Consider the following 24,137-nt stretch of genomic DNA (forward strand, 5'->3'; position numbering starts at 1 on the left):
GAGGCTCGCCATTGTATTCAAAATCTGCGAAAAATTCCCCCAAAAATCGACTTTTCAAACTCGAAGAGGGATCGACTATGGTCGCAGAAGTGACAACGTAAAATCGGTAAAATACGAGTACGTACCACTGTACCACTGTACCACTGTATCAGTACCTACGAGTAGTACGAAAATTCATTCTGGAAAGCTGTGAAATAGGGTAGGAAAGTTCGAGGATGCAAAAGGCTGCACTATTGCGCTGTGAAAAATTTCGAGCCTCTCGGGCAATTTAGAGGGGCTTTCAAATTTCTCGGCAAATACTTTTTAAACCATTCTCAACAAGCTTCACAAACAACGCAACCCGATTTCCCTCAAGTTGTAGCTAGTCGTTCGTACCTACGTAGTATTAGTAGGTAATTAAACTTTGAAATTGGGCCGTGCGACGAGAGAGTTGGGTTGGGAGAGGGGCAACGATGGCGATTTTCCATCTTTCCTAATGAAACGAACTAGCTACTATACAGCTACGTACGTAAAAGATCCGTGTCGCGCCGCGTCCTTCAATACGCAGATTGCATGGCAGTAGACTACAACGCAACTTATTTACGGCAAACCGAGTATGCAATTCTATTAACATTGCTGCGCGCGCGCGCAGCGAGCACATTCGGGCGCATTCGCAGGTTTCACACAACGACGACGCGACGAGTATTTACGGCGAACCGAGTACGCAACTTTATTAACGTCGCGTCGATTTCGGCAATTTTATCGCCTAGGCCTACTACATATGTATGTACATGTATGTACATAGGTGTGTACTTTCACACATCCTGTAGGCTACATCGACTTTTCAACGGTGGATTTTTTTGGCATTGTTTTTTCAAAAGCGACCTCGCTTCGAGGATCCCGGATTCACCTCACACTTCACACTACAAACTAGGGGGATAAACAAATTCCCGAGTAATCCTCCACTCGACGCACTCGACGTAAGCTTGCTGGCTGATTTTAGCCAATTTTTTCAAATGGGGCATGTTGAGGTGTAAATTTTTTAAACATGTTTTTCTTTACACGCGGTATCCCAGGGATGCGATATTTCCCGCCGGTCTAGCTTGTACTTTTTTTTTTTTTTTTTTCAAGAAGAACTTTTACCTCAAAAATAGCAAAAAAATGAGTTTTTTTGTGACGAGCGTGATAGAAACCAAAATATTTTTGAAAAAAATGGAATCGACGATTTTTATACTCGACAATGTCCGAATTTTGATACGTATAAACCCGTAAAGTTTTGAAAAAAATTAAAATCGACACGTTTCGCAGCATTTTGAAGTTGGCAGTTTTTTTTTTTTTTTACTATTCGTATTTCGAGGTACCTCGATTCATTTATTTCTGTAGGCAAGCAAAATAACGAAAAAGTGTTTCAAGTCGCAGAAAAGGGACGTGGAATATAATGTAGAAATAGAAAACCGCTACATCTTCGTAATCAACTTTTGAGACTCGTTCAATGTGAGGATTTCTTGAATTTTGGCCGCTACTTGTTCATTTCGGACCACAGTGCAGTGTGCATCGTAGATCACTAAGTGTATGTGTAATTGTGTATGCGCTATGTAGATACCGGTACCTACATGGTACACGTTGAATCGTTGATACTACATACGTATTACGTACGAGTATATGTGACGAGTAGTACCTATAAGTACGCGTATACCAATATATGTACCATGCACGATATCATACCACTGATGCTAAGTTTCCAAGTCGATACGTAGGTAAGGTAAGTCGAGTATCTCAAATACGAGGAAAAGTTGAAAAATGTAAACAAACTTAAACGCGGTTCGTTTACATTGTTCAACTTTTCCTTAGACATGGGCGCGGCGCGCGGCGCGGCGTATCGCTCAGGTAATCTGATCGCACGCGCTATCCCATATTATCCACGGCCATGTAACCTACACGCGTACTTCTACTCGTACTTACACCAAGACCAAGGGGTATGGTTTGCCTACTTCAGAGGTCTCGAAAACGTGGATAAGGATATGTAATGTATGGTATGTAACATATTTCATTTCTGGAAGAGTGTATAAGAAAGGCACCAAAGAGGGTGCGCACTGCGCAATGCACAAATTGCTTTCACGACTTCACTAACGATAACGGAGCGCGTGTAAAAAGGCGTAAAACAGCGCGAGCGCGAGCGCTTGCGAGATCCGAAAGCTCCAAGCTCCAAAGTCCAAGCGATATCGAAAAATGTAGCGGCAAAATGTCGGATTTTTCGTGAGGAATACGAGTAGTATTGCTACGGTATGGTATCGAATCAACTTATACGCGAGTCTTTCAAAAAAATATGTCTAAAAAAACACGTACGAGTATAGTTATGAGCTTCCCATTACATAATCGAAACAAGTACACGTCTAACATAACAATAATGCCTACTTAATACGCTACGCAGAGTGTTAACTAAGGCGATGGCCAATGGTAAACACTAAACGATAAACTCAACGCGGAGCGGGCAAACTTACTCGGAATTCGCTGGTTTTCGGATTCATATCGAGCAAAGAATAATCGGCAATTCGATCGCCATTTTCGTCGATGTAAACGTTACCGGTGATACCTGCGCACACACATAAACTAGGTATGTAGCTACGAGTATCAGTATGTCTATGTACAGGTACAAAATACTAACGTCAAATAATGTACGCTATTACGCATAATATACTCGTACTTGTACGCACGAGTAAGCATAGGTAAGCACTTGATTATGAAAGTCACTAGTAGTAGTAGCAGCAGCAGCAGCAGCAGCAGCAGCCTACTTTACTGCACTACACACGTAGGACGTAGGTACTACAGTTACATGTATTATGTATCTTTGTAGCGATGGCGGATGGGATGGGGATGGCCTACCTTCGAACGTTCGATTCCACATTCTTCTGCTGATCTCGAGACCGTTGGATTGCAGTCCGCCGTGTTCGAGGGTTTCGTTCAATGCCAGAGCGTACAATAAGACCGCATCGTAGAAAGCTGTGATGTGCGTGGAAACCGAGTCCGAGTCGTTGCCGAACTTGTGACCGTACTTTATCATCGCCAGATTTTTAACCTGCCACCGCCGCCCAACAAAAATACATGATTACCCGTCAGTAGTGTTACAAGTTACATAAGGTATGTATTACATATACGAGTAAATAAATTATGGAATGAAAAAAAGTCCTAAAGAACTCGCGTACGTACGAGTAATATACACCCGCATTCGTTCGAGTATCACGTGGTTTTTTTTCACGTATGTACGAGTAGTCGCTCTCTACACACGATTGTCGATTGTACAAATGTACATATACTGTATGTAGATGTACGAGTATCTCTCTTAATCCTCACCTCACACCCTTTTTTACCTCTGCACGTACACGACACACGTAGATACACGTATACACGTCGTGTATGTCGTATACGTATTCTCTTAGGCGTACGCGTACGCGTACGCGTACATACTCGTACGTATTTGCTTCCTTAACGGCCGTGGCTGAGGCGTACGAAACGCGTATAAAATTCAATTTACAGGGTTACGCTTTTGTCGCGCAGTATCTGCTGAAAAATGAAATTACTCGCCAAATATTGACACGAGTCGAGCGTCGAGCGTCGAGCGTGGCGCTGTAAATTTTTGATACCGATTCCGATTTCTCTTTCAAAATGTGATTCAGTTGAACAAGTAAGCAAATAAAAAGCGTGGCGTGGCGCGGCACGGCGGCGATACCGTATTACGAGTATACGTATGTTTGCATTATTTCTAACGTCTTTAGGTACCATACCCCCATACCCATACCCACCTATCTACATACATATACGAGTAGTACCAGTAGGTACCTCCACCAGCTACCTACCCACACATGTTGAACGTACGAGTACAAATTGAAATATACGAGTACGTCGCGTCGCGTCGTCGTACGGTCGTAGCCTGTCTACCGTCTACAAGACTCGAGTCTCGAGTACCGCAGACGCGAGACGCGAGACGGTACGCCGCTGTGAAAATGGTTTCGAGTGCGGATTTTGCGGGCTGCGGTTGCAGTTGCGGTTGCGGTATCTCTGACTTATTCAGTGTTCGCGTTCGCAAGGCGTTGCAAAGATTTAGGAGACGACGACGACGACGACGACGACGACGTTGCAGAGTTATGCATGCTGCATGCTGCACGGAGTATGGAACATACTACACCACACGCCACACGCCAGGTACTCGTGTTTCACATTGCACAATGCACAATGCACATATACAGCTATTCGTATGATAAACGAAACTTACGTCTGAAGAGAAATTTTTGTATTCTTCGTTATTGGGCGTTCTGGCCGTCACGATTAGCAACGCCGAATACGCTTTTTTAGCCCGTTCGTTTCTTTCATAGGTATCATTCTTGACGTACCACGGCGTAAGCGAACTGTGATCCAAACTGCAACGCAAATACCAAGCATAAAATCAAAATTAGCTAAACAGTTAGTCGGCTAGATTTTGAAAAATTTACACAATAAAGATAGATACCAGAAAAAAAAAAAAAAAACACGCACAAAGCACTGTGCACGGTGCACGGTGCACGCTACGGTCCAAAACGCGATTATTTTTCCGTCGCAAATACCAATCGACTGATTGTAGCGAATAGCATAATAGCAATGATGGTCATTCGTGATATTAGTGTTATTGCACCAGTCTTAGTCGTAGTCCTACTCGCATCTATGGGTCTATTCCACGCGGTGAACCGTACATTTTCAACAAAAAAATTTGGTTGCGGAATACTTACTACTCGTATGTACGAGATACTCGTAGGTTCTTATGTAGTATACGATGCACACAATGAGCGACGCGACGCGACGCGACGGATTCTTTTTCAACGTACGAGTATGTACCTCCGTGTGTATTGTGTACATACTGTATATTATGTATGTACTTAGATTTCGAGGTAGCGTATGTACGAGTAGATCTGGGAGTTGGTAAAGAGTGACAAAAATAGCCTTGTTTGTGATTTTCAATTAAGGTAATAGGCTGCTGCTGGGCCACCCGTTGCTCGGAGCGACCGCGTGGCCTGGCATGGCGTGGCGTTTCCTAATTGAAAACCGAAAAACATATTCGTAATTTAAAAGCTTTTCTCCGCGCGGCGCGAAGCTAACGAAAACTTTGAAAAGTTCGGTGTCCAGTATTTTTTGGTTCGTGCAATTGCAAGGTGCCTGCCGCGCCGCCGATATTTGGCATAAATGTTGAGAACGAGATTCGAAAATATTGGTCAGTCACGATTTTTCTGACGTCAACGTGAAAACCCAACAACCCAAACCTCAGCATAGGTAAACTGTAATCTATAGAAATGTCTGAATTTCGGTTTCTCGGTGTCGGTGTCGGTGTCTTTTTCTACGAAAGCAATTTTTGCGGTGCAAAGTACGGAAAACTGAAAGACACGGATTATTGATTACGATTAGGTATAGGTAGTAGGTAGTAGGTACCTATCGATGGGCGCGTATTCATTATTTTAATGATTTGTAACGAATACAGCGACAAATCAATCAACCTTTCAACATTCGCGCTTGACGCGAATAGGGTATTTCAGAAAACCGAGTGATTTTTCTCAATTCCTGGCGCCTTTAATTCCATAAAAACAATACCACCGGCGCGGCGCGGCAGTACGAGTAAAAGGTAAGCTAGATTCGTATTCGGTTTCTCGCTTTTGTCTGATTGGGCCGTAAGTACGATACTACCTACGAGTACGAGTACGAGTACGAGTATAAGAAAAAGAATACATATTGCAAGTACCCGCGTACATACGAGTACGTATATGTAGGTCGTCAGATGAACGTTATGCTGATGGCAGAGTTGAAACTACAAATACCAGTACATACCATCAGCGCGAATCGAATTTTACTCGTACTCGTGTCTCGTATGTACATTTTGTACACGTCGCGTAGTGTCGCATTGTACGAAGCACTCGTACGGTACGGTGCGGTAGCTGTCGAGTTTTTTCAAGATGAACGACACGAGTTGCCGTGCCGTGCCCTGCCCTGCCCTGCCCTGCCCAACGGTGGCAAACGGCAGAATAAACAGTGACAAATGACGAGGTAGCATACGCGAAAAACAGGCTGCTTTGATACACCACCAAATCCGAATATACAAATACATACGTACATATCTTATTTCATTCGTAAAACCAATTTCTCTTTCTCGCATGCCCGCGCCTTTATTTAAAACACACGTAAGGGTGACGGTGACGGTGACGGTGACGGACGGGCGTGGACGTGGACGTGGACAAAAACGAAAACGAAAACGAAAAGAAAAATCGCGGCCGTTTCAACATATCGCTGCAGACGTACTCGTACTCGTACTCGTAGTTTGGTAAATAGCGCGGCAGTAATAAATTATCCGTACTTTTGTCGCTAACGAATAGCCCTAACCCTTTTTCCAACGTTTACGACCGCGTTTTACGTGGGTACGTACACGTACACGTAGTACCTTACCTACGCCGCGCCGCGCCGCGCTCTACGTACACTTGGCAAATTTCCTCAAAACGACGCGACGCGACGCGTATTTATCGTACTCATAATCGTAATAAGACGAATAACAGATTTATTCTGCAGCAGTAACTACACACGCATACGTACATACATTACGTACAAGATGTACGAGTACATACATATAAGAACGAAAAGTACCTTACCTACTCGTATACACCTACCTACACCCTACAGCGTACACGTACGAGTATGTATGTACCTCTCTACCTACGAGTATGTACATAAATGTATCAAAAGACTACATACGTGTATCTGTATAGGGTGTCCAATATTGCAGCTTCGCATCCAACGTAAAAATTCTTGCCAGAGACTTTGCATAGATTTAGCTGCGAAATATTCGTATGTACGAATAGGTGAAGATTGATTCGGCGAGATGGCATTTTTAGTAAGACGTTTCGCGCTCTACACACCACTTTTGTACATACTCGTACGTACGAGTGCCTTATCAACGTAACTGTATCCTGTATTCTGTATTCTGTATTCTGTATTCTGTATTGCGTTGTGTAGTGTAGGTACTAGGTGCTTCATTGAAATTTCAATCATTCGTCGCGTCGCAGACTCGTAAATAGTCAAACTCGTTCAAATTTTGAGCGTTATTTTTTTTATTTATTTTTTTTTTCATTTCTTTTTACATTTTTCTCGTCGCTCGTAGAAAATGCAAATACGAGTACGTCATTCGGGTCACATCGCACACGGTGTTTTATTCAATTCGACACGGTTGCCGCCGCCGCGCCGCGCCATTCACATTGCCACTTTACCATTTGACTCGACAGTCGACATCGAAAGCGCGACAATATTCGATACAAGTAGGTACTCTACGAGTAAAGTTACAGCTGCCGATTTCGTTGGCGCGTACAAAGAACCGAAAATGAATAAATAGAACGCGGCGTGGCGCGGGCGTCTCTCTCCATCTTACTCTTTCTTCAAAAAACCCCGGCGCGGCGCGGCGCGGCGGTCCAACGAGAAAGAGTGAAAAGTTGCGCGTCTAAGAATCGTACTCGACGTAGGTACCAGGTATCTACGTTGCTTTTTGAAAAAAACAAATTTACATTCGTCTTATTCGCATTCGCCGGCCGAGTATACCTATAATTCATTCGACACCGGCATCATTGTAACCTTTTGTGCGGTAACTGCAGGTAACCGGTAACCGGCACCCGGCACCCGGCACCCGGTAAGCGGTAACGGACGTAATTTCAATTTTCAATTTCCTCTTTGCTTGCCAATCAATACAAAAGCGAAGTAGCTATTGCTATGTATTTGTATTTTGTTGCGAATGATTGCGAAAAAGCTATCGCAAACAAGAAAAGACGAGAGTATTCGCGGGAAGACCGTACGATAACTACGGCGCGGTGTTCACGTACCTAATAAAATGTGAACAACATACTACATACGTAAATTATTTTTAACTTTACAATTTTTTTTTTTTTTTTTTGAAATTTGACGGGGAGCTTGGCTGAGAATTATGACCAAATTACGCTAAGAAAAATATCAAATTTTTACGTTCGTGCAAGCGATAATACATATGCCAGACCTACTCGTATGTACATACCTACCTAGAAACCGCCTAAATTGAAAACGTATAAATTTAAAAAAATCGGAACATCTCAAAATTTTGAGCTCTCACTGAGGGGTGGAGGCGAAGGTTGAGCGTAGAGCTAAAAATTTCAAATCTTTTCTACGTCTTGTTGACTCGACGTCATCCGGCCATCATTTTTTGCTCAAAGATTCGACAAATTTTGAAAAACAAAAAAAAAATAAACTATCTACGTAGGTATTTGACAAGCCTATAAACACTTTTCTGTGCCTGAAAAATACGCGAGTAAAACCAATTACTTACCCGGATGAACGCTATTAAACGTGGTTACGAGTAGTAACAGCCGACTTCTTTTGCAGGCCCAAAAAGTACTATACGTTCGTTCGATGTTTATTTGTCCAAGAAAATGGGCACGCAGGATGACCAAAAAATTGTAACACCCCCCCCCCCCTCCACATTCCCCAGTAATTGTTGTTGAAGTGGGATTGGCGACCCTGAATGCGTAAGAAAGCAACGTTTCGGCATCCAGTACGAAGGAACATTCGATATTTGTGCACACACTGTAGGTAGAGGTACACGTACGAGAAGTTGGGAGAAGGTGGTGCGGTGGAATGCTCAAATGGATACTACATAGTACATACATACGAGTATTTCACCATATTCGTTTACTTTGGCAACATTTGGTTGAAATTACGTTGCCTGATGGCTTTGTTCATTGCCAAGCGAAGGAAAATTAAAGGCACAAAAACGTAAAATAATACGCGTACGCCGTACGCCGTACTTACGTGAAAAAAGCGAGCAAATTTCGCCTTTCTCGCGCAGGTAATGTAAAAATACACGCAAACTCTACAAAATCTAATACGAGTACGTACACGACTACACGTATCGTATAGCGACGTATACGTATGTCTATGTACTCGTATTACGTATACGCTACGAGTATTTTTGTTCGACTGTTCATCCGCTAGCTACGAGTACGAGTACGAGTATATTGCATATATATATGAGATTTTGTATTTGTCAGCAAAGTATAATTTCAAGGAGCGCGGTCGCATTGAAAAAAAAAGCCCGCGGCGTCTTGAAAAATTGCCGCAAAAAGCGCAAAAAAGAGTTGTGAAAATCTACCAGGCGAATGAAAGCAAATGAATATCTCCTCGCATCGTTACTCCTATTACGCTTACGCCTGCCAATCTACGAGTACGAGTACGAGTATAATATATCGTATGTACATACTCGTACTTACGAGTACATTTAAGTACAATGCCGACATCTACCAAGGTGGATCGAGTGATCTAGTGGTGGTGGTGGTGGTGGTGGTGGTTGGGGGGGGGGAGGTAGGGAAGTGGTGAGAAAGATGTTTCTGTAACCGAGGGAACATTTTGAAACACAGCGGCGGCGCGGCGTGAATTTTCGTCAGTAATGCCAATTTCAAACGTCAAAAAAATGCGTAAGTACTTCCCTATTTTTAGGCCATTTTTCACAAAATTCCAAAATATTCCTCCAGTAGTTGGATCGGGGTTAGTGCGAAAAAAAAACGCAACTTCTTCAAAAGTCTTCCCTCCCTTCCAGGCATACGAATATCAGCTCGAGATGCGACTAAGACTTGCACCGAATTTGATAAAAATTTTCGCGATCCACCCTACTACGAGTACATACGTACACGTACACGAGTATTTAGTATTTACTTATACTCGTAAGCTGCTTCGAGTTTGAACAAAATAGCGCGTATTTCAGTAGACCCGCGCATTTCGATTACTTTTTTCGTTCGGTGTTCGGTATCTCGAATTACTCGTAAATCTATAATTATTATTATCAGTACCTACGTAAACGTATTTACCTGCTGTATAATTCGATGCTGAAAAACACAAACTCTCCGCTGTCTATCATATTCAGTTCTTCTGCGGCTAGTAAAATTTCTCTAACCATGGACACTTTGGCACAGACGACCACAACTGCGACAGAAAAAAAAGAAGAAAAAACGCCGTTACATATTACTCGTACGAGTGTGATATGATGTGTATACACGTATTATGTTTATGTACTACATACGTATACCTAAGGCTAACGATGACGAGTGCAGTTGTACTCGTAGTTATAGGCTACACATTTTTTAAAACCAAGCATTCGAATAAATTATCCGACAGAAAGCACTTTTAGTCGGAATACGTGTATTTCAAATATTTACCTCTATATGTAGGTACGTATATGCGTCCTATAAAAAATTCTAGACACGATAACGATCCTTACCACATCGAAATTTTGTTCGCAATTATTGTTGAATTCGAAAATTCGCAGAAAAGCAGAAAAAAATTCAACCTTATATTACGTAGGTATGTACGAGTATTTCACTGACAGAAAAATTGATCGGAAAAACATTTTCAATTAAAAAAACAAAATTACTCGTAATATTCGATACTTTGTAAAAAAATTTCCAGCATCGTCGCAGCATCGATTCCACGTTCGAGAACCATAATACGAGTAGGATGACTCGGAGGTCCGAAGTCAGAAATGCATAGGTACACTGACACTCGTATACATACATAGTTACATACACCACCATTACACCTATGTACGAGTACCTCCTACCAGCATCAAAAACATCCCACTTTGAAAATAGCTACTCCTACTCGTAAGTTGGCTAAAAGAGAGATTACAAAGATGAGTCTGCCCCCTCCTCCTCCTCCTCCTCCTCCCCCTCCCTCTTCCCCGCCGATCGTCGAAGAATTATCGCGGTTTGAACTCGTATTTACGGCAAACTGGTTAGGCAATTTTATCGACGCGTTTGAATTCACTATATATGTACGAGTACGTTGGCGTTAAATCGAGCGATCTACTCGTGTCTCGTACTATGTACCTAGTAAATAATTATCGTAATTTCGTGAATCATATTTTCCAACGCATCATCGCGTTAGAGGTTTACCGCTTCGGTCCTCCGAACGACCACCTAGGTGTGTTGACATTTTTTCGAGTAGTCTACCACTCGAAATACGAGTACTCGTAACTTGCTCGACGATTTTCGTTGAAACGCAGCATTTATCTTTTTACTTATTCCAGCGATTACGTTTACCCGCGTAATTACTCGTAGTACGTGTACGCCGTACGGTGATACGCGTTACGCGTATATCATGTCTACTGATACGCATGTGCATGTACTACGTGTATAATACACGCAGTTACGCACTATGCACTTGTACGGCTATTTTGCTACACAATTGCCAAAATACGAGTACAAATAAAGTAAGCTTCGACGGAAAATAATTCTCGCACCTTGAAAATTAGTGAGGAGCGGTAGCGGTACGCAATACACATAGTCAATTAGAATCGGTAAGTTTAAACGTAAGTATCCTCGTAGGTTGGGTAGATAGAGGTAGAGAAATTTTCGTGTAACTCGAATGAAACAGTTGGCAGCAAATGCGCGATGCGCGAGTAAAAAATGACGGCGAGCGAACGAATAAAAAGAATCTCGTCTTTTGATCCTTTCGACTCGTTTGTCTACGCGAGAAAGACGGATAAAAAATGGCAAATTAAAATTAAGTATACCTTTGACACTCGGCACGATGAAAATAATTAAATTACAAAGCCGCACTTCTGTTATACCTACCTACCTACTTAAGTATGTACATTCGTACTCAGTTGCTAGCGGTAGTGGTAGTCGAGATTTTGTGCGGTGTTTTCCTTCTTTTGTCGTCGCCGTTTTTTTCTCGCAGTTTTTTGTTGTTTTCAGAATTACAGGTAGGTAGGTAGGTACGAGCTACGAACAGCGCCTCTGCCTACGCTGCCGTAGGTACTAGGTACCCAACTTTTTACATTATTTCGCGACAAAAATGATAATAATGGAAAAAATATGTACGTACGAATTTTCAAGCCAATTAGACGATAATGTTTCTAAATTAGCGCGACGCCGAGTACCATTTTCGAGTTTTTACAAAAGCGAATCTCTTCGCCGCGCATATTACGAGATACGACTACGAGATAGCTACTCGTCCTCGTCCTCGTAATCGCGTTCGCGAGTTGATAAATTCAACACGAACGAACTAGGCGAACTTAATTTTCCGATTCATTTGTCTCGAAAATGCAGCCTAGCCGCAAATTTGACGCGACACGACCTCTTTTATGTACTCGTATGTACTACATATAGATAGGTAGGTATTCTTTTTATTGGCTGCTGGTTGTTTGTTGTCTTTTTTTCCCCCTTTTTGGATTTTCAACTTTATGAACAAGCAAAGCAAAAGGCAAGCGAAGAAAGTACACTTATCTACCAGTAAGTTGGTGGTAGGTAGGTAGGTAGGTACATATTACGAGTATGAATTAAAGATGAGATAAACGAAATGCGCGCACCTTTTCAAAAACTAGGTGGGTATATAAAAGTAACTCGTTTTCTCGTAAAATACGTTTCGTTTAAACTACACATCGTAAATGTGGAATAAGGCTCGATGCTCGACGCTCGGCACTACAAGTACTCGTACACCGCTACCGCTACCGCTACCGCTACCGCTATACATGAAGAGAGCTACGAGATGTAAATTATACTTGTACGTACGTCCCACCATTCGTATTTCTATCGCCGCGCCGCACGGCTTTTCATTTTATTTGCACGATGAAAACGTAAAGCTCCATGTAATGCTCGCAGTATACAAACAAAGTATAGCCCTACACATCTTGTACGAGTAGGTATCTACTAAAGGTACGGCTGGCGGCGGCTGCTGCTGCTGCTGCTGCTGCTGCTGCTGCTACAGAGCAAAATACTCGTTTCGTAAAATTGGCCATTCGAAAATGTCAGATACGCGAAAAACAAACTACCGTCAGCGTCAACTTGATGAGCTGCGAACAGCGAACAGCCGAACAGGAAATAAAAAAAATACCTAATAAAAATAAAAAAAACGAATCAATCGACGTGGCATGGCGTGGCGCGGCGCGGCGCGGCGCGTTCTCGTTGTTGCGGTAATTTATTGTTTTTTTCGCAAGCTGGGGCTGAGGCGAAATTCATCGGAAAATTTTCTCAAAACAACGCGACAACTTGTTCTGCCAACAAACCTCGATTCCTCGATTAGAGATACGTTTCGAAATTTTCGCCTTTTAAAATGAGCCGAAAAACGCTGCGAGCGTATTAAGACACGCTTTTTGCAGTTTATACGTATTTCACCATCGCCATCGCCACCGCCACCGCCACAGCGGCGTACGGCGTACCACTACATCAGCATTTCGCACCGAATTAACTCTTCGTATCGCTTCGTCGTCGTCTTCGTCGTCTTCGTCGACGCAAACGATAAACTAAAACGGTTACTCGGCGTTTTTCGAATATTTTTCGGCCTGTTTCAATAAAAATTATCATTTCCCGGCTGTATTTACCTGATAACTCGGCAAGACGCTCGCTGCCATGCCATGCCATGCCATATTTCCGTCAATAGCTTCTCAACGTCTTACTCTATATAGGTCATTTTTGTGATGAAAAAAGAAGAAGAAGAAGAAAAAGAAAAAATTGAGAAAAAGATGAAAGCCGGTAGTAACTTGGGAAAATCGCGTTGCTATTAAAGAAAGAAAGAAAGAGAGAGAGAGAGAGAGAAAAAGGCAAACGAAACAAATTAAAAGGAAAGCGAGCGCTAGGCAGAGATGATGGCGGAGTACGTTTTTCACGACAAATATCTCGGCTAATAATACACAACTTAAGGCGGCGGAAAAATGCGAAATGACGAATGAAATATCCGAGAGTAAGCTCGAAGAAATATGAAGCAACAATTCGAAATACCTACTCGTATAAGGCCGAGCCATGAACGCTAGAACGCTACTCGACAACAAAGCGACGAAGCGACGAAGCGACGAAGCGACGAAGCGGGAGAAGCACAGCTGCAGCCGCAGCCGCAGCCGCAGCTGCAGCGAACGCGCTCAACAGTTGAATTTCACCGCGCTTTTTGCTTTTTTCCACTTTCTACGTACGTTGTACTCGTACATAAATACGTACTACATAGGTAGGTACAACTAGGTACTCTTAATGAATCCGTGTTGTAGCTACTCGTACTTTGTACTAAAACAAATACATCGTCGCAAAACATACGATACGTAGGTATTACGCGTAGGTACTTACTACTCGGCACTTACGTATATATGTATGTACCTACGAAACACGCAACTAACCCGCAAGTAAGTATACTTAACACCTCTTCCATCTAACGCTAACGTAAGTACAAGTACAATAAACCTACATAAGGCCAAATTTCAACAACAGGTAGGTAAAAGGGTACTACATACGAGTCGAGTATGTAGGTATATACCTCTACCACCAACCACCATATACACGCAAACGCGTTTAACGCGATAAGGAAGCGACTCGCGACTGTTTGAGCTTGGAAGAAAGTGTCTTCGTTTCGATACGAGTACATATTGAAAATTTTTAAAAGTAATTTTCAACTAACGTGGTGTACCTATACCTACTCGTACTCTTATACCATACCAATGCGCCAGTGCGCTACATACTCATCTTGAAAAGTTGATTCATTTTCCAACAAGGAGGAGGGGATAGCACGGAAATAATGAGATACCCAGCTACCCTCGAAGGGAACTCTTGAAAATATCCGATCGAAATGAATGTACGGGTTCGTACTTCGTACATCGTACTCCTACAAAAGCCGATGCCTCCAAATTAATTTCGAATATTTTTCAGACGATTCGGACTCGTCCGGAATCACCGACAAAAGTTGCATTTTCTCCATCAGTATAAAATCGCTTCAGAAGGCGTTGTAATCAACTTCGGTGGCTGAAAATTTAATCCTGCCATAAACGGGGGCGAATCACAAATACGAGATAGCGCGTAGAAAAATGTAGATACCTAGTACCTACGCGGACATGCGGGTATTTTTTCACAACTTGGAAAATCTCAAATTAAAAAAATAAATCTAATTGTAAGATCGTCGATTTTCGTAGCAAACTTCTCAAAACTTTTTCTACCCCCCCCCCACCAATGTAATCGACTTTGCGAATCGATTGCAACCATTTTCTGGCCAATCTGAAGCCTACAGTATACTCGCGTCGACTTTTATAGAGAAATTTCAAATCATTCGCGCGATACTGCCCGAAAGCACCGAAGTACGTAATTCCATCTACTCGTCGTTCATTCTGTTGATTCCGTAAAAGTGTGTCCCGGAGTCGCGTTATGGGCTGGGGGAGGAGGGTGTGAAAGAAGTATTTAAAAATTAGAGATTTTCCAACTTGTAAGAAAATGGGCAACATTTTCAACTCGTCGCCTCGGATTCGCAATTCGCCCGCGCGCGCTGGCCGCCTTAATCGATTCGGGGTGTCGAATTTACGACGCGACGCGACGCGATTAAATTTTCAGCTACCGCCAAGTCGATTACAACGCCTTTCGGAGCGACTTGAAAATTGCTGCAGAATAGTCAACTTTTTCCGAAGGTTCGAGGTCAGCTCGGAAATGGCGGAAATGGCGGAAATGGCGGAAATGGATGGAGGAAAGTCGATTTCAGGAGGGTAAACAAAGGTGTTAGTAATTTTTTGCCAAAAATCGACGATTTTCGAATCTTTTTAAAATGTGAAAATTTGCAACTTGTAAAAAATATTATAATGGAGAACGCGCGTATGTACGTACTCGTATTAGAAAAAGAACACATTCGTGACGAGCTCCATCAACTAACTACGAGTATAAGTTGACGTTAAGCTACCTTAAACGTTTACGTACGTACGTAGACGTACGTATGTACAAGTACATCGCATCGCATCGCAGCGAGAGTGCAGAGAGTAGCCTATATTTGAGCGAGGGTGGAAACAACAAGGGGATGAGTTGAGAAAATGGTGTTGCTGGATTGGAAGAGGGGCGTGAAGGAAGAAAAGAAAAAGCGGTTTGGATACGGATAATGTGGAATGTGAGGACTGAGGAATAACTCGCCTCGCTCGAACAGTAGATACTAGTTGTAGTAGCCCGATACAACCTACATATCTATATTTGCAGCATCTCAATAATACGAGTACTCGTAACACTCGCGAGAAATTCCAATTCGGTCTTCAACTCGAAACTTTTCTATCGCAAGATGAGACGAAATTACGAAATTGGTCCTCTAATGCCGGCTTCCTTGCCGTTTGGAAAGAGACGGCGAAGAGTAAGTAATTCAGACAGGCAGGCGGAGGAAAGAGATTTTGTTGTGTGGCTCGGCTCGGGTTGTTGACTGAATACAAGTAGGTACATCTACATACGTACGAGTAAATACTCGTATACCTACTACGGTATGACGACACTCGTACACATGTGTATTGTGAATTGTCATGTAAGTATACCTACCGACAGCTCGGATACCGTCCGGTGTCCATGTCCACAAACGTAAAACTTTCCGTCACATCGCATCGCATCGCAACATATGCTACTCGTAGGTAATAGGTATACGAGTACGTTATAGGTATGCTGCCAATGTCAATATCGACCTCACCGCACGTACTACGAGTATAATTAGCATTTATGCTCACCTATCAACTTTTTTTCGTTTCGTTTCGTTTCGTTTGTTTGTTTTTTTCACTCGGGTTTCCGTTTACCAGCGAGCCATATGTGGCTTCGTCGCAACGGCCCAACGGGCGCGGGCCCACGAAATACGCGCTACTGGCCATTTTTTTACGTACAATCACGATTCGAAGGGTCGCCGATGCGCGGCTAGACTCGTACCTACACAGAGAGGCGCAACACGAAGAATAATTCAAACTCGAGCACGAGTAGAACATACGAGTATAAAAAAGTAGGTAGATACGAGTATCTTACGCGTGTATCGATAAACGTGCATTTTCCCAACTTTTTTTCTTTCTTTCTTTCTTTCTTTTCTTTTTTTTTTTTTTTTTTTTGCAAATTCGAATAAATTGCAAACTTTTAGGAAATCGTACAAGAAGACTCGGGCAATAAAAATAATTCGTTTTGTTTTAGTTTGTTTGCTCGGCTGTTTTTTTTTTGTTTGTCGAAAATGGCCTCACTTTACTGTCAGCGTTTTCCGAGATGTTTACAAAACCGCACTACGTACTCGTAGTAGTAACCACACTACGAGTACAATCACGTACATAGGAGTACCTATATGTATAGCTACTGCTAGGCATACTCGTAAATACGTCGAGTAGGCGTATCTACTATCTACCTACGAGTATATTACGAAATGAGTTAGGCCTATAATGTACGAACGATAGTAGAAACGGTTAGCAATAGTTTGGATTGCGTCAGGAGGTACAGATCAGGCACTCAACGAGGTAGTTAGGAGTGGCCGGGATGTAGCCATAGCCATAGACCAAGATGAAAAGCAGCTGTAGCAGCTAGCGACGAGGCGAGGTGAGGCGAGGCGAGGAGTGAGTGGCGCCGCGCCGCGCCGCGCCACGCCGGCAAAGCTGGTGTTTATTTTAGTGAAAATAGTTTGACCGCAAAAGCAGCGAAATGGAGTACGTGGATAATTGAAGGACTTACTTTCCATTTACGGTTTGTTTTTATTTTCACCAGGCCAGGCCAGGCCAGGCCAGGCCAGGCCGGGCAGCAAGCAAAAGGCTCAGTTAGCAGGCTTTTATCACAATGAAAAACAAGTATGTACGTAAGTAAGTATCAGGATTTTCACGATTGGGAGGCGTTTACATCTCTGCGAACAGCATCGTAGGCAACCGTGCGTCGGTATTACCGTCGTAGTTGATGCGTGTACCGTGTACCGCGTACCGCGTACCGGCCAACCCCTCGACGCGACGGCGGCGGCGGCGGCGGCGGCGGCGAAGCGAAATTAAACTATCCGCGACTGCGAATGGTACGAGACGAGTAGCCGGTAGGTGAGGTAGAGGTAAGCTGTACGTACGTACGAGAGTATATCTACTCATCTCGAGTACTCGACTACTCGTACAAGCTTTATTAAATTTTACGCGTTTTTCGATGATGTAAAATATCTCAACACTCGACCCGAGACCCGAGACCCGAGAGTTTTATTAACGCTCGTATAACGAGTTGCGGGTAGTTCAACCATAATACGAGTAGGTACGCGTATACGCACAGCGGCGCGGCGCGGCGCGGCGCGGCGCCGTGGCGTGCTTTAAAGAATCGAATTTACGAAAACAAAAAAATCACCGCGCAAAAAAATAATCTTCCACTCGTAATCGCTATAGTCTCGTATTTCAAAGTTACAACAGCAGCAGCAGCGCCACGCCACGCCATTGCCATAAATGCACCCATTTTTGCGATACCAACGAGGCAACGACGAACCTACGAGTACGTGTACGTGTAGACTATACAAGTGTAGACAATAGACATGTATGCAAATTGCCGAAATCTTTCTCTATACTTACTTTGATCGGACTTGCTAAAAGTTTAACAAACATTTCGCATTCGTTAAAAGCGAAACGAAGAGCGAGCTCGTCGACTATACGAGTACGAGTACCTACATAATAAACGTATAGTCGTATAGGTACGTATGTTGCTGGGGGTTGCTGCTTTGAATACAATAACGTACGTTCGCGTATCAGAAAATTGGGTTATATTATACTGTTTCATTCGATTAATAAGTATAATGGGAGCGCATCCGTCTTTTTTTCTTTTTTCCCCTCAATTATAATAAAGCCGACGAATTTAATTTACTCGTAGTCTTAATAATCAATTGGGAATATGAAAATTGAAATCACTTATCCCTTATGCCTCGCCGCAACGTGTTATGCTTCTCGATGGCGCAGATAAGTGATAATGCGTCTGTAAGTGTAATAGTACATTACATTACTAGATTAATAAAGTGAGTTCATAATCACACATTTTATTAATCGCGTAGTGTAAGGGTGCTTTACATAATAAACACTCGTAACCTCACCATTTTACACTTCTGTTGTTTAGATGCAAAAAATGTGCGTCTATGAGTGACCAAACTTCACCGGTTAAATTTGTTAAATTATGTCCAAACGTAACACGTACGTAATGGCGAGTTTCGCGGCGTTGCCACATAACACTAGGGATATAATACGCTCATTATGTACGTGTTTGACCCGACATTAGGTCGCTCATAATGACGTACATTTTGCATCTAGCGACAGAGGTGTAATGATGAGATTACGAGTGTGTATTACGTAAAAATATTTTCTAACGAGCAGCCGAGCGTTATGTTTGAACGGACAGCGAAAAATGGGTACTTTTAAAAATACCGTAGATACGAATAGCTCAACCGCAAATCAGCGGAACAATCAAATTAACTATAGTAGACCTACATTGAAAAGTGACGAAAGCGGGTAATTGTCGATTCTTGATTTTTTAAAATAGACGCGTGGCTGCGACATTTCACACGTAAAAATGTCTAGAATAGTTTTTTTATGGAGAATTTTGTCGAATACGTGCGATACATCCTGCATCCTGTTAAATTTTCTTTAAAAAACGGTCGTATAAATTCGCGCGTGAAAAATTCAAAATTTGTCGTTTTTCGCAATTTCTAAAAATTAATATACTTTAAAACGAATAAAAAAAAATAAAAATTATAGGACGATAACCTTCGCTGCTGACTTTTCGAGAAAAGCCGACTGGATTTTTTCCAAAAATGTTTCAGCGTTATTACGCGTTTGTCGCGTAATTTTTAAAAATAAAAAACAACTGTAAATACCTACTACGTGGGAATCGGTAATACAAAACAAGGTACGAGTAGGTATATCTACGAGTATGTAGCGCGATCGCGGTGCGGGAGGAAGTCGAGTCGCAAAGACGACACCGTACTCGTATTCGTACACGTATTTACGGCGAACTGGGTATGCAATTCTATTAACACCGTCAACAGCCGCGAGCCGGCATGACGGCATGCAACATGGTGCGGGGCGGGGTAGTGCGGGTGTACCTGACGACGCGACGCGACGCGACGTGACGTACGAACTTACGAAGACGTACGCGTACGCGTACGCGTACCATGTATGTAGAATCGCATTTATTACGGTATTTGCGGCATTTACGGCAATTCTTACAGACAACTTCATCAACATCGTCGCTACGCGAACGCGAACGCGATGCGACGTTTTCGTTTCCATGTACGTACAAGTACATAGAACATACGAGTATTTTGGGCGAAAGTACACGCATATACGAGTAAAATAGGTACAATATTATTGTACCGGTAGGTAGGTAGGTAGGTAGGTACCTACTTATCGTAATTCATCTAGTTGTCTGGAATATGACATTATTAGGAATGATTTCTTCCGGGACAACTTTTTTTTTAATGGGGCATCTTAAACGATATTTTAAAACAAACTTGCCAAAAAAAAAACTCGACCTTACTAACAAAATGGCGGCCATCAACATTTTAATTGGCAGGTTAGCCGAAATCGCAGATTTTGCGTTTCTCAACGCACGCGTAGATTGAAAGAGTACGCAAAAATTTATCACCAGCCAAAATTTCAAGCGCTAAAGCTCAGTTTCCGATTTTTTGGTGAATTTTTCAAGTTCAAATTAAGTCAAAAATGAGGGGGAAAAATCAAAATTTTCGCAAATTGGCCTAGAAAGTTAAAATTTGAAATATACCAGCTCTGTTTTCGACCTGCCAAATCGATTTCGTCGAATGCAGTTGAGAGGCTTCTGCTTTCTAAGTCAAATTGGGAAAATTTTGATTTTTTTCTCTTATTTTTTGCCTAAATGTGAACTTTTAAAATTCGCCCAAAATCGAAAATTGCGCTTTGGCGTTTGAAAATTTGGCTGGTCTTCGTCCGGTTCAATGCCGAGCTTTTGGCATAACTAAGTCGTCGTAATAAAAGTACACATATTTGATAAGAAAATATTTCGCAAAGTTTCAACCTTTCGTTAGAACGTCTAAAAGTGGTCTCGGATTTTGACGGCAATCGCATATGTGTAGGTACGTCGATGCAGAACCTCGAATACTACTCGTATCTTTCGAAGCGAAGACATTTTTCTAGAGCGAAAAAAACACGGATTTTTTCGAGAATGCCCCTTTTTTGAGGATTCATACGCGTATCTCCTGTTCGAGGGCACTACCGGAGCTACCATTTTTTCTACGTGATTTTCCACTGAAAATGAAAGTCCGCGCCGATTTGGTCGTAACGCTGCGACCGTTTATTTTATTTTTTTTCGCAAACAACCCTAATAGAGATGATTAATAATCATATACTAAAACCGATCGTCGCAACATACAATAACAAAAAATAACAATACCTACGGCTGATCGTTATATACCTAATTTACCTACGTACTAAACCTGCGCGTAAGTCTACGAATACGAATAGGTACGATTGAAGAATTGTTGCGCGAGGCTCTGCCCGAAACGTTTCTTCATTTTTTATTCATTTTACCCGCGTCTTGTATTCGAGTCGAGTAGAGTAGGATTTCGATTTCATCGCCCGAGCCCGTAAAAAGTGATTTTTTTTATCGACAACGGACACGAGCAGGGCGAAGCTGTCAGATGAGCACGGCTGCCCACTGCCACAGGCTCTCTGCCTTTACTACTCGTATACATACAGATACGTAGTAAGCCCACTCGTCGTCGTCGTCGGTTGGTCCGTCGATCGTGCTTTCGCAACAGGGCGGCGCGGCGCGGCGCGGCGTGGCGTGGCGTGGCGTTGAAAAATTTAAGATGGCAATTACGAGAGATACGCGTATTTGCGGTTGAAATATTCTGAAATTTTAATACGTAGACGTAGTCGTAGTCGTACGGGCTTTGCTTTGCTTCGCTTCGCTTCTGTTCGCTTTTACGTGGTGAGTAACATTATCACTCGACGTCGCGTCGCGTCGCGTCGTGTCGTGTCGTGTCGTGCGAGGTCAGCTCTTTGAGCAAAACAAGCACTATGCGCTCTCGATGGGAGATAACTAATCGACAATCGTCGTATTGTAAAAAAAAGGTCAAATTTTTCTTTCTCGAAATTCCGTCGTACGAGTATGTACTTTTTACTCGGCAATACCTACGAGTAATACGTAAATCAAAAGATGACGCCAAGTAGCCTTCGATCAAAATATGGTACCTACTCGTATTGTACGAGTAGGTATGTATGTACGTATTGTAGCAGCCGCCCAAGTCCGCGTAATAAGTGTACGCTATACGCGTACGCGTACGCGTTTATCGAATGTTGCCTGTTGGAGAATACGTATTTGAAAATCAAAGGTCTCGGCGGACGACGAGCGAGTGGAAGAGGAGTCGCGGGTCGTCGAAACGTAGGTACGCGTAGTCATAATAGGCCTAAATTCCAAAGTGAAAATGGGATAAAATTTCTACTCGTATTTTACGCGTGTAGGCTTCAGGCAATAGCCAATAGGCAACTACTCGTACTTATACGGAAACGAATAAGCCTAGCCCACATATCGTACGATAGGTATTTGTATATCGTAAATGTAACACTAACAGCTATAAGTAAGTAGGGTATGTGTAGTGTGTATGTATATTGAGTATTGTATGTACTTGAGACTTACTTCGAGCGGTTTTGGCTACTTCTTGCAACAATCGTTTGTACTCGTTGGCATCGGCACTTTCGTTGAAACTGTGATGGAACGGTTTCTGGCTCAACGTTTTGAATACGGCCGACATGGTGAAATGGCACTTGGCGTGTCCCAAAGGCGAATCCAAGCCGTGGTTGAAGTATAATATTCCGGCCACGTTCCAACTGAACTGGTTCAATATGTAACGCAAAGCTTCGCCAACCAGTCGATAAGAACCCATCATACGAGTCAAGGTGGGAAAATCCGGCTTGAACGAGAATATGTCTACCTGGGCGCCCGACGTCATCACCGGTATGTTCCATACGCCCGAGTATCTGGCGACAGGAGCTATCACGTAATCGCATACCGGTCCCAAGAATACATCTGTAAAATGTGCGACAAAAAAAAAAAAACAAATCACTAAGGTATACCTACTTAGGACATAAACGTAAAAATGAAACACTAGATACGCCTACGTAGGTAGGAGGTACGAGGTACGAGACGAGTAGTGCAACGGATGCAAAATCGTAGACGTATAAATACCTAATTGGCCATTGGCATCACGTGCTACAAGTCTTCTGAAAACTTGAAAAATTTGAGCTAGTTCGAGTGATAGGACGATAGAGATTACATCGAGCAGTGCACCGCGCCGTCCGTCACGACAAAAAAAGAACTGATACGAGTAGGACCTAATCGTAAGTATGCGAAAGCGGAAGCGATACCCAATTTTATGTGTAAAAGTGTAGAGATGGTTAAGATAGTACTGAAATTTACTCGTACTCGTAGTTGTAGTTGATACGGCTACGGCTACGGCTAATGGCTATGAGTAAACGCGTCACACGTGACTAAATACGAGTACTTTCCACAGACGACATTCGCAAAAATTGTATACTTCGTACCGCCATCGCCATCGCCATCGCCGTGCGCAAAATAAGATGAAAATTCCGCTTTCAAACGTTCAAGAAAATTAATTAGAAAGAAGACGTAATGATTAGTACAAGTACTCGTATCACCAGTCACCATCCACCGTACCGCGGCTGCGGGGCCGCATCGTCGTGCCGCCCGTGCCGTATGAAATGACGACGACGACGCGACGATGCGATGGCAAGACGAAAAGTTGGCTGCAGCGTAAAGATGGAGAGTAAAAATCGATACATTTTTATTTTCATTTTTAGCTTAATATTCTTACAGGGGCAAAACACAAATACTCGTACATATTACGTACAACTGTGCTTGCAACTTCATTACACAACTACTCGTACATATTTAGTCGACTACAGTTGCTCGCTCAATGCTGAATGCTCACGCCGCCGCCGCGCACCGTGCTAATGCTATCGCGACTTATCAACTATACCTAATCTGCTTTCGAGGAAATCGTTTTTTTAACATTTCGCAGTACCTAATTCCGTAATTCCGTTCGTAATTCGACGAACAAATTCGGAAAATTTTCAATTTTCATAACTACGATAGCGGATAGCGAACTGCGAACAGCGAATTGGTACGTATACGTAAAAAGGTACGCTGAAAAAGGCGAGTACGATTTTCAGGAGAAAAATACTCGTAAAGCCAACTCTATAATTGACTTGGGAATATATAAAGAAATTCTACGCGATTACTTCAAGTACCTACGAATTTCCCAACAGAAATTCAGCGTCGGTGTCGTAATCAAAAGTCACGGATAAGGTTGATCACGTACACATTAGCGCCATCGCCCGCGCCAGC

The 24,137-nt window shown here is 42.7% G+C and overlaps 1 protein-coding gene across 2 annotated transcripts in view; it reads right to left on the bottom strand.

The window, feature by feature from the left end:
- LOC135841434 (atrial natriuretic peptide receptor 1-like) overlaps nucleotides 1-24,137 on the bottom strand; it is a 131,188-nt gene that overhangs the window by 52,882 nt on the left and 54,169 nt on the right. Inside the window, exons 4-8 of one of the 2 annotated variants that reach the window (XM_065358391.1) lie at nucleotides 22,410-22,799; nucleotides 9,867-9,981; nucleotides 4,250-4,394; nucleotides 2,863-3,055; nucleotides 2,481-2,572 (exon numbers count right to left, since the gene is read on the bottom strand). In XM_065358391.1, coding sequence (XP_065214463.1) covers nucleotides 2,481-2,572; nucleotides 2,863-3,055; nucleotides 4,250-4,394; nucleotides 9,867-9,981; nucleotides 22,410-22,799 — 935 coding nt within the window. The remainder of the gene's footprint in view (nucleotides 1-2,480; nucleotides 2,573-2,862; nucleotides 3,056-4,249; nucleotides 4,395-9,866; nucleotides 9,982-22,409; nucleotides 22,800-24,137) is intronic. The other variant, XM_065358392.1, reaches the window with a different exon arrangement.

Source organism: Planococcus citri, chromosome 3, assembly GCF_950023065.1.
Source record: "Planococcus citri chromosome 3, ihPlaCitr1.1, whole genome shotgun sequence".
In the NCBI taxonomy this organism is placed as follows: Eukaryota; Metazoa; Arthropoda; class Insecta; order Hemiptera; family Pseudococcidae; genus Planococcus; species Planococcus citri.